Here is a 17,272-nt window from a genome sequence, read left to right on the forward strand (position 1 = left end):
CATTCATTTTTTGTTAGTGGCCAGATTACACAGCACTGCAATGAAGATAAAATCTACATTTATGTCGTCGTTTAAAATTGCAATTTCCAACTTAACTTCTACTTGCATCTTTCCAAATGGTTTTAATATGTTACATAAAGAAACATGACCACCTAAATATATTACATCTGAAAGAAAACTAGCTAGAATAAGGAAATTGTAAGAGAGTTTGGGGTACATTAACAGCAATTTATTCGAGATACCATATGCCAACCGCACCACAGACCCAACATTAGAAGGCAATACGACCATACAGGAAAGCCAAACAGCATATGTGAAGCAATATGGAGAAGAGTACGGAGTGATAGCATATATAGTAAATGAAGAAGATGGAGGAGATATAAATGGTGGCTGTGTGTAAAAAGATACTGACGCATGCGCCTAAACCCGGAATTTGCGATTTTCAAGAGTCTTCTTGACAGATCGCACGCATCCGGAAGTAAAGGGCCTCCGCGGGCGGAGAGTTGGGCTAATTGCTCAACTTCTGCCCAGCGAATGCCCTTGAAATTCTTACAGCTTTTAAAAGGACAGAAAAAGACACTTTTTTCAATAATTTAAACATTTAAAATCCTGTTAAATAAGGTAAGTTTATTATTAGACCCGTTAAAATATGATGTATTTTTCAAAAAATAAAATGTTTGTTTTAAATAATTAAATAAATTCCATTTTGATTAATTTTAAATATGTATTGCTTTTTTTTTAAAATTTATTTTAAGTGATTGTGTGTTTTTGGGGGTAGTCGCATTCATACTTATGGTGATTCCATACATCCGGAACTGGCCACAAGTATGAATGGAAATATCCGTACTTTGTTTGGTTGGGCCAGCCCACGTAAACCCCGGGATGTGTGCGAAGCACCTAGGTCCCTGGGATATGTGGGCCTTTATGCAAGCTTTTGCGCAGAGGCCCAGGAGCACAAGTTTCCAAACCTCATGGACCACCAGGTAAATTTGTAGAAATTTTTCAGGTTGGAGGCATCTGCCCACGGGAAGCTTCCGACCGCAATTTCTGGGCCACTGTATTTTGGAAATAATAAATATAGTGCTGGAGGAGGGGTGGGAGGATACAACACATCATGAAACACCATACTCAGACCACATTTTGCACCTTGATCTCAGGTAAGTGCAGGATCTCTGGAAAGACGGCAATGCTGTTGGAGTGAACGATGAGCGTGTGCAATCGCTTGCAACTGATGATGGTGGTAGGAACAGCCTTCAATTTGTTCCCACTTAGATTCAGCTCCTCTAGTAGCTCTAGCTTGGACAGCTTACTGAAGGAAAACGAGTAAAACTAATTAACATACCAGAGGGATAGAATTTAATTACACAATTAAAACCTGCATGTGACATCACCAAATCATTACCTGGTACAAGAGATTAGCAAATTGTCCTTGCACATCTGAGACCTTGCTTTGAATCGAACCCAGACCCATGAATAAATATCTCCTCTCTCTAAAGGTCCATGTTTGAAAACTGTGGATGTCATTAAGTGAAATGAATTTGGGCAGTCTTACCAAGTTCCGAGTGAGAACAGGCGCTTAGTGACAAATTCTGCTGAATTATAGGTGAGTCAGCAACCTCAATCAAAGGCTGTAAAGGAATGCTGATGTGGGATCTTTGAAGAGCTGTACTCTATATCGGAGCACATTCCTACTAAACTGAAATTTTCCATTACTAAAAGTATAAAAATTGTACTATCCTCGAGAACCAATAGACAAAAGTTGATGAGCACGAAAATGCACTCCATAACAATTGTGTCCATCATATTACAGTGTTTGCAGGTACAACACATGCTGATGCAAAGAATTTAACTTGGATCTAGTTTTTAAACTTTGCCCAATAAAAAAAACTCAAAGCTAGTTCTTATTTGCCAAAGGAAAAGCAGTCTGTTAAAGTGTCAATCATCTCCTAGATTTAGGAAAGAATAATGCAGAAGCTATTTTTGATTCAGGACTATGTGTAATTTTTTTACGGTAAAATAAATAAGTTGCTAAATTAAAAAGCTACATTTTGAAGGAATTTATTTAGATTTCATTTTCAGTCACAACTGCTGCAGCAATATGCTTAACTTCTGTTGATGTAATTTAAATGTGTAACTCATGTGGCAATCATAATGTGCACATGCAGCACAACAACTGATTTGGTTCAATCCAATTATTTGCTCAGCTGCATTTTCAAATTAAGCTGGCAGCAGTGAAGCAGTGCACTTAATTTAATGCAGTTAAATATTCCTGCTTCCGCCCCACCTCTCCTGAAGATAGTAATTCATGATGACTTATATTTCTACAGGTGTCAGCAGTTTTGTGGTTCACACCTCCAATCTTTACCCCAGCCCACCCCTGCCAAAAAGTCAACTTTATTGAACTCAGCTATTCAATCACAGAGGGCATTACAGCCAAGCTGGAAACTGTCTTCAAACAATATTAGGTGAAATTATATAGAATATACACCTCAGAAACAGGTCATTCTGCCCAACTGCTGTGTGCTTCACACAAACCTCCTCCCACCCCTCTTCATCCAACCTCATTAGCACATCCTTCAATTATTTTCCCCTCATGTGTTTATCTTCCCCTTAATATCCACACATGCACTTTCTGGCAGGAGTCACTGGACAGCAAACTATTTTCAATCATGTATTATTTCTTCAAAATAGCTTTACCCAGGTAGACATAAAACAGCCAGTTTTAAATATAATTGGTCACTGAGCTATGATATTTTAGATGTGAATGACCTATCTACTCCTCCAAATTGTCCAAGATTATTTCCTTTATGTTGGATAAGTTTCAAAACCTAGGTAAAATTTATGATTCCATAGATACTAGTTGAGCAGTTACTGACTCCTTGTTATACAAAGAGAAATAGTGCTTTACCTGGCTGGGAATGACTGAAGCTGGTTGTAAGCCATATGGAGGACCCGAAGGCGTGGGTGCCCAGTCAGCACTGGCACACACTTATCAGTTAGGTTATTCCCTGTTAAATAAAGCTCTTGCAACACACTGAGACTCTCTTCAGTATTACTGCTGGGAGGCAGTGATTCCAGATTATTTGCAGACACATTGAGACATCGCAAGCTAAAAGAAACAAAAAAACATTTTTCAATGGAGTAATTGAAACATTGCTTAATTTTGTTTTGCATTGCTGGCATTTATTGCCCATCCCTAGCCGCCCTTGAGAAAGTGGTGGTGGCCGCCTTCTTGAACCGCTGCAGTCAGTCAGTGTGGTGATGGTGCTCCCACAATGCTGTTAGGTAGGGAGTTCCAGGACTTTGACTCAAACAATGAAGGAACGGCAATACAAGTCCAAGTCAGGATTGTGTGACTTGGAAGTAATGGTGTATGGTGTTCCCATGCAACTGCTGCCCTTATCTTTCTGGTTGCTAGAACAATGTGTACTATCTGCAGTATAACCTGCAGATAGTACACACTGCAGCCACAATATGCTGATGGTGGAGGGTGTGGATGTTTAGGCTAGTGGGTGAAGCAATCATCAAGTGGACTGCATGGTCCTAGATGATGTCGAGCTTCTCGAGTGCTGCTGCAGCTGCACCCATTCACGTAAGTGGAGAGTATTCCATCATGATCCTGTTTTGTGCCTTGTACGTGTTGGAATGGCATTGGGGAGTCATGAGGTGAGCCACTAGCCCCAGAATATCGATCCACTATAGTAGCCATTACATTTATGTGGCTAGTCCAGTTAAGTTTCTTGTCAATGGTGTCCTCAAGTTGTTGATGGAGAACTCAGCAACTGTAATGTCATTGAATGTTAGGCTCTCTCTTACTGGAGATGGTCAGTATCCATCGCTTCTGTGGCATGAATGTTACTTATCAGCCCATGCCTGGGTGTTGTTCAAGTCTTTGTGCATGCGGGCATGGACTGCTTCGTTATCTGTGATTTGCAAATGGAGCTGAACACTGCAATCATTAGCAAGCAGCCCCACTTCTGACCTTATGATTGAGGAATGGCCATTGATGAAGGTAAAGATAGTTGGGCCTAGGACACTGCCCCGAGGAACTCCTGCAGCGATGTCCTGGGCTGAGATGATTGGCCTCCAACGACGACAACTATCTTACTTTGGGCTAGGTATGACTCCAGCCACTGGACAGTTTTCCCCCTGATCCCATTGATTTCAGTTTTTTTAGGGCTCCTTAGTACCATACTCGACTGATTTCAAGGGCAGGCAGTCACTCTCACCTCGCCTCTGAAATTCAGCTCGTGTCCATATTTGTTCATTTTAAATGAGATAAAAATCATACAAGAACATACCCCATAATATTTGTGGGTCAGCTTGCACTAATTTATTGCAATTATCAGTGAAAGTTTGTTACTACAATTAAATAATATTGGACTTAATTTGGTTTAAGGGTGGGCAAAAGTAATAATTGTTAAAAATAGTACAAGTAGCATAGATTTCTAACCAAACTGCTGAAAAAACAGGAGTGTGCATTGGAGTGATTTGCAAATCTCGTTTTAATAAATGCAAAGTAGATATATCTAAACATGAGATTGTGGTATTTCCCATTAGCATTCAGTAAAACAAAAATTGATATTACAACCCATCAAATTACATAATTCAATATTCTTGATCCTTAGAACAAAGGATTTGACCACAAACGCGTGCCTGTCACTGCATGGTAACACATCCACCAGCAAAATAAATGGTTGAACACAGTAAGGAATCAGACCATAAAACACATCTTGCAGTTGAGGTTGAGACATTAGACTAATGATTCAATTCTGTGACTTTTGATATCAAAAACGTAATGTTTTCTCTGCCCAGGAGAACCCTGTAGACTGTGCATAAAATAAAAAAATTTGTGTTTATGGTGAAATTTATTTACATTTGGTTACCCTATAGGTCTTGGCAGGCAATGCATCTCCTGTGGTTAAGAGGGCAGACGGGTAACCTGCTTGTAGTGAGCCAAAAAGTGAGAATGGTCCTACAATTCACTGTTCATATATTCCCTCCACTCTGATATGAAGGACTCAAGTTTCGGACCCCCGCTAGAACGGCGCACGTTGGAGAGGCCCGCCTAATTTGTAGAACTGAAAAAACACCAAATACTTACCTCGCGATTCTCTGATATCTGTAGGGCCGTTTCCAGCTCAGCGCGGCACAGCAGGGGCTGCTGGAGGCGGAGCTATAGCCCTGCGCCAAAAAGAGTGTGCGTGTGCACAGTGGAGGCTGCACGCGTGCGCAGTAGCTCCTGGCCCTCCCAGCAACGACCCTATCCCTGGTCGAAGGGACGTCGCCCCTATTCCAGGCCGAGTGGCCCGACAGTACTTACCTCTTCCACGGCGGCCCGCCCGGGCAGGCCCTACCCAAACTCCTTCTTGGCGGTGGGGCCCGCTCGCTCAGCATCTCGCTGGAGGTGGGCCCCGCCTGAAATCCTCAGCGTCGGCGTCGGGCCCTGCCCGACAGTCATCTCCTGGGGGGGCAGGGGGGCCCATCCCAGTATGCTGTTGGAGGGCTCCCGGTGCTGCAGTAGGTGAGTAGAAACTTAATTTTTTATTTATTGATTGATTTTTTAATTTTAATTTTTTTTGGATTGATTTATTGATTTATTTATCATTTATTATTGATGAAGGGTCTTTATTTGTAAAAGTAAAGTGTTTAATGCTTGTAAACTTCCCTTCCCACTCTCCCCATCTCTCGTTCCCTAAACCTAATTTATAAAGTGTAGGCAAGGTTTTTCTGAGCATACAAAAATCTACACTTACTCCATTCTAAGTTAGTTTGGAGTAAGTTTTCACTGCCTAAACTTGCAAAACAGGTGTAAGTGGCTGATAGCGCCCCCTTTTGAAAAAAACCGATGCTAACTCACTAGAATTGGAGCAAATTAAATGCCGAGAATTGCAATTTCTAAGATACTCCATTCTAAACTAGTTTCTCCAAAAAAAATAGGAGCAACTTGAACTGAAAGATTCCAAAAGTGGTGAAGTACGTTGAACCTTCTTGCAGTCACTGGAGGCAGCTTTAGGTGGGGAGAAGTAGGGGCCAAAATTGCCCCTTTCAATAAGAGCTATGGCAGCCTTAAAGCGGTGGCCACGGATCGGTAAGAACTCACTGCTCGGTCGGCGCAGAGGGGCCGTCATTTTGAAAATTGCCCTCATGAATTTTCCCGGCGGAGAACAGCTCCGTTGCCCATGTTGCTGCCCATTGACCCCTTTCCCAACCAGCAGCGACTCCCCTTACCGCCCCACGTGAAATTGCCCCACGGGAGTAGATCGGCCGCTGGTCAGTACCCTTGACAGCTTTCCCCGGCGGGAACCTTCTTGTGACTGGGCGGCACATCCGCCCTTAAAGGGGAGGGTGCACTGCCACGGCCACCATCTTATTTTAATTGTTGGCCAACTACTAGGTCGGCCAGACAATGGCGGCTATGGGTTCGCCAACAGACAGCCCAGCACCCCCTCTTGGGTACCGGGCCACTGGCCTGGCCAAAACCCTCCCTGGTGGCCCAGTGTTTGCCATTAAAGTGGCTGCAGAGCCTCCTCTTTAACTGAAGGGAAGGGTCGTTGTGACGAGATAGACAAGGTAGACAAGTCCCCTGGTCCTGATGAAATGCATCCCAGGGTATTAAAAGAGATGGCAGAAGTTATAGCAGATGCATTCGTTATAATCTACCAAAATTCTCTTGACTCTGGGGAGGTACCAGTGGATTGGAAAGCAGCTAATGTAATGCCTCTGTTTAAAAAGAGGACAGACAAAAGGCAGGTAACTATAGGCCAGTTAGTTTAACATCTGTAGTGGGGAAAATGCTTGAAACTATCATTAAGGAAGAAATAGCGGGACATCTAGATAGGAATAGTGCAATCAAACAGAAGCAGCATGGATTCATGAAAAGGAAATCATGCTTAACTAATTTACTGGAATTCTTTGAGGATATAACGAGCATGGTGGATAGAGGTGTACCGATGGATGTGGTGTATTTAGATTTCCAAAAGGCATTCGATAAGGTGCCACACAAAAGGTTACTGCAGACGATAAAGGTACGCGGAGTCAGTGGAAATGTATTAGCATGGATCGAGAATTGGCTGGCTCACAGAAAGCAGAGAGTTGGGATAAATGGGTCCTTTTCGGGTTGGAAATCGGTGGTTAGTGGTATGCCACAGGGATCGGTGCTGGGACCATAACTGTTTATAATATACATAGATGACCTGGAAGAGGGGACAGAGTGTAGTGTAAGAAAATTTGCAGATGACACTAAGATTAGTGGGAAAGCGGGTTGTGTAGAGGACACAGAGAGGCTGAAAAGAGATTTAGATAGGTTAAGCGAATGGGCTAAGGTTTGGCAGATGGAATACAATGCCGGAAAGTGTGAGGTCATCCACCTTGGGGAAAAAAAAAACAGTAAAAGGGATTATTATTTGAATGGGGAGAAATTACTGCTGAGGTGCAGAGGGACCTGGGGGTCCTTGTGCATGAATCCCAAAAAGTTAGTTTGCAGTTGCAGCAGGTAATCAGGAAGGCAAATGGAATGTTGGCCTTCATTGCGAGAGGGATGGAGTACAAAAGCAGGGAGGTCCTGCTGCAACTGTACAGGGTATTGGTGAGGCCGCACCTGGAGTACTGTGTGCAGTTTTGGTCACCTTACTTGAGGAAGGATATACTGGCTTTGGAGGGGGTACAGAGACGATTCACTCGGCTGATTCCGGAGATGATGGGGTTACCTTATGATGCTAGATTGAGTAGACTGGGTCTGTACTCGTTGGAGTTCAGAAGGATGAGGGGTGATCTTATAGAAACATTTAAAATCATGAAAGGGATAGACAAGATAGAGGCAGAGAGGTTGTTTCCACTGGTCGGGGAGATTAGAACTAGGAGGCACAGCCTCAAAATACGGGAGAGCCAATTTAAAACCGAGTTGAGAAGGAATTTTTTCTTCCAGAGGGTTGTGAAGCTGTGGAATTCTCTGCCCAAGGAAACAGTTGAGGCTAGCTCATTGAATGTATTCAAGTCACAGATAGATAGATTTTTAACCAATAAGGGAATTAAGGGTTATGGGGAGCGGACGGGTAAGTGGAGCTGAGTCCACGGCCAGATCAGCCATGATCTTATTGAATGGCGGAGCAGGCTCGAGGGGCTAGATGGCCTACTCCTGTTCCTAATTCTTATGTTCTTATGTTCTTTTGACTCGGAGCGACGGCAGCGCCGACCCGCCCCCACTTGCGTCCCTCTCCCGACGGCCACTCCGACCCGCCTGCGCCTCCAACCCTCTCCCAGCACCAACACCGCTCCGACCGGAAACAAAAAAACCCAAAGTGTTGAAAATCAGTAGATTGTCTGCCCCATGCATTGCGGCGGACGGTGCATTTAAAAACCATTTCGGGCGGAGGGCAATTTTGGCCCCGTAGTGTTTCTATGTGTGAGAGCAGCACAGACCCGCCTCAGCTCAGCTGCTGCTGAACCCTCATCCATACATCTAGTCTTGACTATTCCTTAAAACTACCTCTTTGACCAAGCATTTCGTCACCCATCCTAATATCACCACATCTGGCTTGATGTCAAATTTTGTTTGAAAATGATCCCGTGAAGCACCTTGAGACATTTTACTACATTAACAGTGATATATAAATGCAAGTTGTTGTTATTATTGTCAAATGCCTGTATGGAAAAATAGAAAGGTGGCTAACTTTCCCAATTCTTGTATCAACCACTGTTTTTTTACATTGGTAATATAGGAGTGAAGGAACACCATTAAAAGCTCAGTGAAAAGTTTTTGGGAAGAACTGTAAGACAATTCAGTGTTTATGGTAAGAAATTGTAATATTGATTATTCTGTTAAATTCCTTTTGTGCAATTATAAATCATTTTGTTGCCTTTTGGAATGGGCAGTACATGGCAGGCAGCACCTGCAACTCCTATGCAAAATATCTTGGTTAAAGGCCAACAATTAATCCTGTGCATGCAGACCTTGGAGAGAAGGTTTACCAGGATGATACCAAGGATGAGGGATTTCAGTTATGTGGAGAGATTGGAGAAGCTGGGATTGTTAAGGGGAGACCTAATAGAAGTATTCAAAGCTATATGGGGTTTTGATAGAGGAGATAGAAGAAACTATTTCCTCTGGCAAGTGGGTAACCAGAGGTGATAGATTTAAACTAATTGGCAAAATAACTCATCATCATCATCATAGGCAGTCCCTCGGAATCGAGGAAGACTTGCTTCCACTCCTGAAGTGAGTTCTTCGGTGGCTGAACAGTCCAATACAAGAGCCAAAGACTCTGTCACAGGTGGGACAGATAGTCGTTGAGGGAAGGGGTGAGTGGGACTGGTTTGCCGTACGCTTTTTCCGCTGCCTGCACTTGATTTCTGCATGCTCTCGGCATTGAGACTTGAAGTGCTCAATGCCCTCCCGGATGCACTTTCTCCACTTAGGGCGGTCTTGGGCCAGGGACTCCCAGATGTCAGTGGGGATGTCCCATTTTATCAGGGAGGCTTTGAGGGTGTCCTTGTAGCTTTTTTGTTGCCCACCTTTGGCTCGTTTGCTGTGAAGGAGCTCCGCATGGAGCACTTGCTTTGGGAGTCTCGTGTCTGGCATGCGAACTATGTGGCCTGCCCTGTGAAGCTGATCGAGTGTGGTCAGTGCTGGGGATGTTAGCCTGAATGAGAACGCTGATGTTAATGCGCCTGTCCTCCCAGGGGATTTGTAGGATCTTGCAGAGACATCGTTGGATACATTTTCAGTGACTTGAGATGTCTCTGAACCATACAGGAGGGCAGGTATTACTACAGCCCTGTAAGACCATGAGCTTGGTGGTAGATTTGAGGGCCTGGTCTTCAAGCACTCTTCCTCAGACGGCCGAAGGTTGCACTGGTGCACTGGAGGTGGTGTTGAATCTCCTCATCAATGTCTGCTTTTGTTGAAAAGAGGCTCCCGTGTTATGGGAAATGGTCCACATTGTCGAGGGCCGCGCTGTGGATCTTGACGACTGGGGGGGCAGTGCTGTGCGGGGAGGACAGGCTGGTGGAGGACCTTTGTCTTATGGATGTTTAGCGTAAGGCCTATTGCTTTCGTATGCCTCAGTAAACACGTCAACTATGTCCTGGAGTTCCGCCTCTATGTGCGCAGATGTGGATTGGGTCCGTAATGGATCCGTTGGTAAGGATCACGACCTGCATGTCGTCGTGGAGCAGGCGAAGGATGTTGACAAACTTTTGGGGGCATCCGAAACGGAGGAGGACGCTCCATAGACCCTCACAGTTGACAGTGTCAAAGGCCTTTGTAAGGTCCGGACCGGGGTCAAACGGGGTTGCGTCATCGCTCCAACCCTCTTCTCAATCTCCCTCGCTGCCATGCTCCACCTCACTGTCAACAAGCTTCCTGCTGGAGTGGAACTAAACTACAGAACCAGTGGGAAGCTGTTTAACCTACGCCGCCTCCAGGCCAGGTCCAAGATCACTCCAACCTCTGTCGTTGAGCTGCAGTACACGGACGATGCCCGAGTCTGCGCACAATCTGAGGCTGAACTCCAGGATATAGTCGATGCATTCACCGAGGCATATGAAAGCATGGGCCTAATGCTTATCAGTAAGACAAAGGTCCTCCACCAGCCTGTCCTCGCCGCACAGCACTGCCCCCCAGTCACCAAGATTCATGGTGTGCCCTCGACAACGTAGTCCACTTCCCATACCTTGGAAGCCTTTTATCAACAAAGGCAAACATTGATGCGGCGATTCAACATCGCCTCCAGTGCGCCAGTGCAACCCTTGGCCGCCTGAGAAAAAGAGTGTTCGAAGACCAGGCCCTCAAATCTACCACCAAGCTCATGGTTTAGAGGGCTGTAGTAATACCGGCCCTTCTATGTGGATCAGAGGCATGGACGATGTACAGAAGACACCAAGTCGCTGGAGATAAATCACCAACGATGTCCCCACAAGATCCTGCAAATCCCCTGGAAAGACAGGCGCACCAACATCAGCGTCCTCGCCCAGGCTAACATCCCTAGCATTGAAGCGCTGACCACACTCGATCAGCTTCGCTGGGCAGGCCACAGTGTTCGCATGCAAGAAACTAGGCTCCCTAAGCAATTGCTCTCGGCGGAGCTCCTTCACGGCAAACGAGCCAAAGGTGGGCAGCGGAAACGTTACAAGGACACTCTCAAAGCCTCCCTGGTAAAGTGCGATACCATCACTGACAAGTGGGAGCCCCTGGCCGAAGACCGCCGTAGGTGGAGAAAGTGCATCCGGGAGGGCGTTGGGCTCTTCGAATCTCAATGCCACGAGTGTGAAGAGGTCAGGCGCAGGCAGCGGAAGGAGTGTGCGGCAAATCAGTCCCACCCCCCCTTCCCCCGACGAATGTCTGTCCCATCTGTGACATGGTCTGTGGCTCTCGCATTGGACTGTTCAGCCACCAAAGGACTCACTTTAGGAGTGGAAGCAAGTCTTGCTCGATTCCGAGGGACTGCCTATGATGATGAGGAGTCAGGTCGAAAAAGGCCATGTATAAGAGCTGGTGCTGCTCCCTGCATTTTTCCTGCAGCTGTTGCGCTGTAAAGATCACATCCGTTGTGCCCCATAGGGGAATAAATCCGCACTGCGACTCCGGGAGGAGCTCCTTGGCAACAGGGAGAAGACGGTTGAGGAGGACTCTAGCGACAACTTTCCCAGTGGCTGATAGCAGGGAGATTCCCCTGTAATTGCCACGGCCGGACTTGTCCCCTTTTTAAAAAGATGGTCATGATCACTGCAGCTCAGATCTCCCGGCATGCTCTCCTCCCTCCAGATGAGAGAGATGTCATGTATCCGCACCAACAGTGCCTCTCCGCCATACTTTAGCGCCTCAGCAGGGATTCCATCCGCTCCCATAGCCTTGTTGTTCTTGAGCTGTCTTATGGCTTTTCCTACCTCATGCAACGTTGGGGTTTCACTGAGGTGGTGGCGGATCGCATGCTGCGGGATGGAGTCGAGAACACTCGAGTCAAAGGCAGAGTCTCGACTGAGGAGATCTTCTAAGTACTCCTTCCAGCGGGCCCCGACAGCCTCGGTGTCCTTGATGAGTGTTTCCCTGTTCTTGGGGTGGGGCCTTGGGAGTTTGGACTGTCGGTGGCCTTGACTACGATGGAGAATCCTCGCACATCATGGCTGTCGGCCAGTTGTTGTATCTCGTGCTTTCTCCATCCACCACCTGTTATTTAGGTCCCGTGTTTTTTGTTGGACCTCAGCCTTGAGCCGCCTGTAACGTTGCTTTTCTGCTCCCGAGTTGGGTTGTTGCTTGAGGCTCAGAAATGCTCTGCGCTCTGCTATTAGTCCTTGGATCTCCTGATCATTCTCATCAAACCAGTCCAGGTGCTTTCTGGTTGCGTGACCAAGTGTCTCTTCGCAGGCACTGGTTATGGAGGCCTGGAGGGCAGACCAAGCGCTGTCGGCATTTAGCATATCAGGGTCATCAAGGCACACCAGTGAGGCGCTGGCTGTATAGAGCTTTCTTAGCTGGGTCTTTAAGTGCCCCGGCATTGACTTTTTTGCTTCCGTTGTGGGGCTATGTTAAAGTCGATGATAGATCGGATTAGGCGGTAGTCTGTCCAGCAGTCGTCAGCTCTTGTCATGGCGCGGGTGATGCACACATCCTTACGATCCCTGGCTCGGACGATGACATAGTCGAGCAGGGGTCAGTGTTTGGAGTGAGGGTGTTGCCACGATGCCTAGTATTTGTCCCTCTGGCGGAACAGGGTGTTGTTGATGAGAAGTTCATATTCTAGACATTTTGTCAGGAGTAGGGTACCGCTGGAGTTGGTTTTCCCTACCCCCTCTCTGCCAATCACGCCGCTCCCCAGAGGACTGCGTCTTGCCGACCCTGGCATTGAAGTCACCTAGGAGGATCAGTTTGTCACCCGCGGGGACACGGGACAGGGATGTTTCGAGCTTGGAATAAAAACCCTCTTTGGTCTCATCTGTTGCATGGAGCGTTGGGGCGTACGCACTGATGACTGTGGCGCATTGGTTTCAGGATAGGGTGAGTCGAAGAGTCATGAGGCGTTCGTTAACCCCGCAGGGGGAGTCTTTGAGGTGGTCGACTAGCGCATTTTTGATGGTGAAGCCGACTCCGTGAAGGCAGCGTTCTTCCTCTGGCTTTCCTTTCCAGAAAAAGGTGTAACCTCCACCTTGTTCCTTAAGTTGACCTTCCCCTGCCCACCGCGGCGGCGACGTTGATGCCAAAGCGTGCAAGTTCCCGGGCAACTATGGCGGTGCGGCGTTCCGGCCTATCGCTGTTGGAGTTGTCCATGAGGGTCCTGACGTTCCAGGTCCCGAACTTCATGTTAACGGAGTGGAAGATGTCTGTGAGCAAGTTCTTTTAACGTGGGGTGGCCGTTGCACATCGGCCACAACACGGGCTTAGCTAAGCAAGGTTTTGGTCCAGTGGCAAGGGGGTCCAAGATGACTGGAGACTAGGCACTGCTGTGTGAGCCTAATTGCCTATGGTGAGATGTTGGCCGCAAGCTCCGCGCCGAGTAGCGCCCTTTATGGAAGGTGGCCTGAGGCTTGGTTGGGGGCAGACATTAGGACAGTTGTCCGCTGGAGTTCCGAGTGGGAGGGTGGAAGAGCTCACCAGAAGAAGAGGTCTGGTCACCAGTGGGGAAGGAGGTGTCCAGCCGTCAATGAGGAGATGGATGTAGGCCCGCCGCAGGAGGAGGTGATGTCCCAGTCGCCTGGTCGGAGGTACACCTGCTCGCTGGGCGTCATCGTGAGTAACCCGGTTTCAAATGACTGAAAATGCTAATAAAACACACCAAACTATTTTCTAGTTAGATTGGGGTACAGTATTCAATTCCTTAAAACATTTTTAAAAGAAAATAATTCTTGAAAGTTCCTCCATGTTGTTTAAAAGTTTCTTCAGAAGTTTAAAAAAAAGGTTTCCCAAGTTGATTAAAAGTTTAAAATGAAAGTCAGTAGTAAGCTACCTCCCTTGGCACTGTTCCATGGGCGTTGCCAGCCCTTTGCAGCTGCACAAAGCCCTAGACCTAGGTGTGGCTAGACCGCACCTGGAGCACTGAGGGGAGGTAGAGACTCAGTCGTCTCCGAAGGGGGCCCGAACGCCACTGGGGAGAGGTCTGGACGCCGCCGGGGGCCCGAACGTCTGGTCCCCGCCGGAGAGGCCTGAATGCCACCGGGGACCCGAACGCCTTCATTCCCTGAGTTGGCCATGGGATCTCCCGGGACAGTTGCCCCTCCTCCTTCCTGTGCCCCTGGACCTACAGAACTAGAGGGAAAAAGAACTAGAGGGGAACTGAAGAGAATTTTTTTCCACAGAGGGTTGTTAAGATCTAGAACACACTACATGAAAGGTTGCTGGAATCAGATTCCATAGGAACTTTCAAAAGGCAATTGGACATGTATTTCAACAGAACTAATTTGCAGAGTTATGGGGAAAAAAGCTGGAGTGTGGAACTAAATTAGACAGCACCTTCAAAGAGCCGGCACAGGCATGATAGGCTGTAAAATGCTAGGATTCTAATCACTCTTCACTGTAAGCATGAAAGTGAGAGTTTCTGATCACAGTGGTATGGGTCTAATTCTGAAAACTGTATCATGCTGTGAACATACAGACAAAGGAATTGAGAGAGAGCTTCATGACAGCATAGTACTGTTTAGCAGCTGATAACATGACATAGCCATTAAAATGGATCAGCGCCACCTCCCCTAATGACTGAATGAGTACCTGAGTCATTCAGACTATGAAGATCTCAAATTCAATCCCCAGTCTGTGCTTTAGAAGCTAATCTCACCCAGGTCACAACTGGTCCTGCAATTTGCCTCCATACCCTGGGTAAAGAGTGCTCCTGGCCACTATTCAGCTACTTCAGTTAGAAGTGTGTCTTTGTAGATGTGAAGTGAGGACAAGATTCGTTTCTGCTGTGATGCCCCTGCTGTCAAATGATATGCCAGTATTCAGTCAAGGCTCGTGTGTGAATAACAGCTATTTCAGCAAGGTACCAGAGGGCCTTCAGTACCCATAAAACTATTATGCAGCAAGCTGTCGATGCCATGAAGAAAGGATGGTGGAGAAGTGAGAAAACAAAAGAACTAGTATTGGGAAATGTAAAATGATCAACATTATAAAAAAATTATACCTATATATTGAAAAGTCTTGTGCCTAGCACATATCCATCACACCATACCTTGTAAAAGTGTCACACCGGAAAGTGTCACCTCCGGAGGGCAAAATTAATTATTGACTGAAATAGCAACTTATCTTTTAGATCACCAATAGAATGTGATTTACTAAACATGAACAAATTAAAGGAAGTTAAATAAAGTCAGTAAATACCAATTAGAAATAAGAAAGCAGCAGAAAATATATATTTTTTAAAGCTACCAATCCCAAGGTGGCAAGTAGCAGGAACTGACCAATCAAATTGCTCCAAAACTTTTCTAAAGATGTTGAATTTTTTTCCCCAGTTGAAAATATACAGGGTAAAATAGAATTTGTATATAATGTGAACAAAATGTTGTGAATACAGTTGCCATTCATGCTGCCATGAGCTGCTGGAAAATATTCTCTTAAAGAGCCACACCCCTGTGTCATAGCCAAATTTGAAGTACATAGCGAGAGATTGAATATCTGGGTTGGGCTTTGCTGCAATGGTCTTGCTTCCTGCAAACTTAAGTACGCCTCCTTCCAAGTTTAATGAACACTGTTGACAAGGCTAAGTATTCACAATGTGCCAGAAATTGCTATTTGAGTCACCTTTACTCAGTACATGTCAACAACAACTTGTATTTATATTGCGACTTTAATGCACTTCACAGGAGCGTAATCAAACAAAATTTAACACCATGCCACATAAGATGAGGGGTAGATGACCAAAAGCTTGGTCAAAAAGGTAGGTTTTAAGGAGTGTCTTAAAGGAGGAAAGAGAGGTAGAAAGGTGGAGCGGTTTAAGAAGGGCATTCCAGAGCTTAGGGCCTACGCAGCTAAAAACACGGCCACCAACGGTTGAGCGAATAAAATCAGAGATGCTCAAGAGGTCAGAATTATAGGAGCGCAGATATCTCGAGGGGGGGAGGGAAGGTTGTGGGGCTGGAGGAGATTACAGAGATGGGGAAGGGTGAGGCCATGGAGGGATTTGAAAACCAGGATGAGAATTTTAAAAATCGAGGTGCTGCTAAACCAGGAGCCAATGTAGGTGAGCGAGCACAGGGATGATGGGTGAATGGGACTTGGTGCGAGTTATGATGTGGGCAGCAGAGTTTTGGATGACTTGAAGTTTACGGAGGGTAGAATGTGGGAGGCCAGCCAGGAGAGCATTGAAATAATCAAGCCTGGAGGTAACAAAGGCATGGATAAGAGTTTCAGCAGCAGATCGGAGGCGGGAGCTCGAGGTGCGTGGTGAGGCCTATAAAGGCCCAGCGGCAGCAGTCGGAGGCGGGAGATCGTGGCATTGGTGAGGCCTACAAAAGGTCCAGCTGGTGCAGCTCCAGCCGGGAGAAAAAGCAAAAAAGAAATAGAAAGGAATCAAAAGGTGACGTCACAGCCAAAAGGGTAAGTGATTCGCTGTTGATTGGTGAGTAGCTTTTCTTTTTCTTTTTTATATCAGTAAGTAACCTGTTAACATTGTTGTCACCGAATTAAGTGTATCTAAGGGTTAAGTCATGGCAGGAGAGCTCGGTCACGTGATATGCTCCTCCTGTACCATGTGGGAACTCAGGGACACTTACGGTATCCCTGACGACTACGTGTGCGGGAAGTGTATCCGCCTCCAGCTCTTGACGGTCCGCGATGCGGAATTGGAGCCGAGGGTGGATTTACTCTGGAGCATCCACGATGCTGAGAATGACGTGTAGCGAGTTGGTCTTACCGCAGGTGAAGGGTCCACAGCCAGCGAGGGAATGGAAGAACAGCAGGAAGAGCAGTGCTAGGAAGGTAGTGCAGGGGTCCCCTGCAAAACAGATACACTTGCTTTGAATACTGATGAGGGGGATGACAGCAGCAGCCAAGTTCATGGCACCGTGGCTGGCTCTGTTGCACAGGAGGGCAGGAAAAAGAGTGGGAGAGCGATAGTGATAGAGGATTCAATTGTAAGGGGAATAGTTAGGCGTTTCTGCGGCCGCAACAGAGACTCCAGGATGGTATGTTGCCTCCCTGGTGCAAGGGTCAAGGATGTCTCGGAGCGGGTGCAGGACATTCTGAAAAGGGAGGGAGAACAGCCAGTTGTCGTGGTGCACATTGGTACCAACGACATAGGTAAAAAATAAAAAGGGATGAGGTCCTACGAGACGAATTTAAGGAGCT

The 17,272-nt window shown here is 46.5% G+C and overlaps 1 protein-coding gene across 1 annotated transcript in view; it reads right to left on the reverse strand.

Annotated features, from left to right (window-relative positions):
• The window catches only part of phlpp2 (PH domain and leucine rich repeat protein phosphatase 2), a 214,526-nt gene that overhangs the window by 18,341 nt on the left and 178,913 nt on the right, over window positions 1–17,272 (reverse strand). Inside the window, exons 13-14 of the mRNA XM_070896972.1 lie at window positions 2,909–3,109; window positions 1,147–1,309 (exon numbers count right to left, since the gene is read on the reverse strand). Of these exons, the coding sequence (XP_070753073.1) occupies window positions 1,147–1,309; window positions 2,909–3,109 (364 nt within the window). The remainder of the gene's footprint in view (window positions 1–1,146; window positions 1,310–2,908; window positions 3,110–17,272) is intronic.

Source organism: Pristiophorus japonicus, chromosome 13, assembly GCF_044704955.1.
Source record: "Pristiophorus japonicus isolate sPriJap1 chromosome 13, sPriJap1.hap1, whole genome shotgun sequence".
NCBI lineage: Eukaryota > Metazoa > Chordata > Chondrichthyes > Pristiophoridae > Pristiophorus > Pristiophorus japonicus.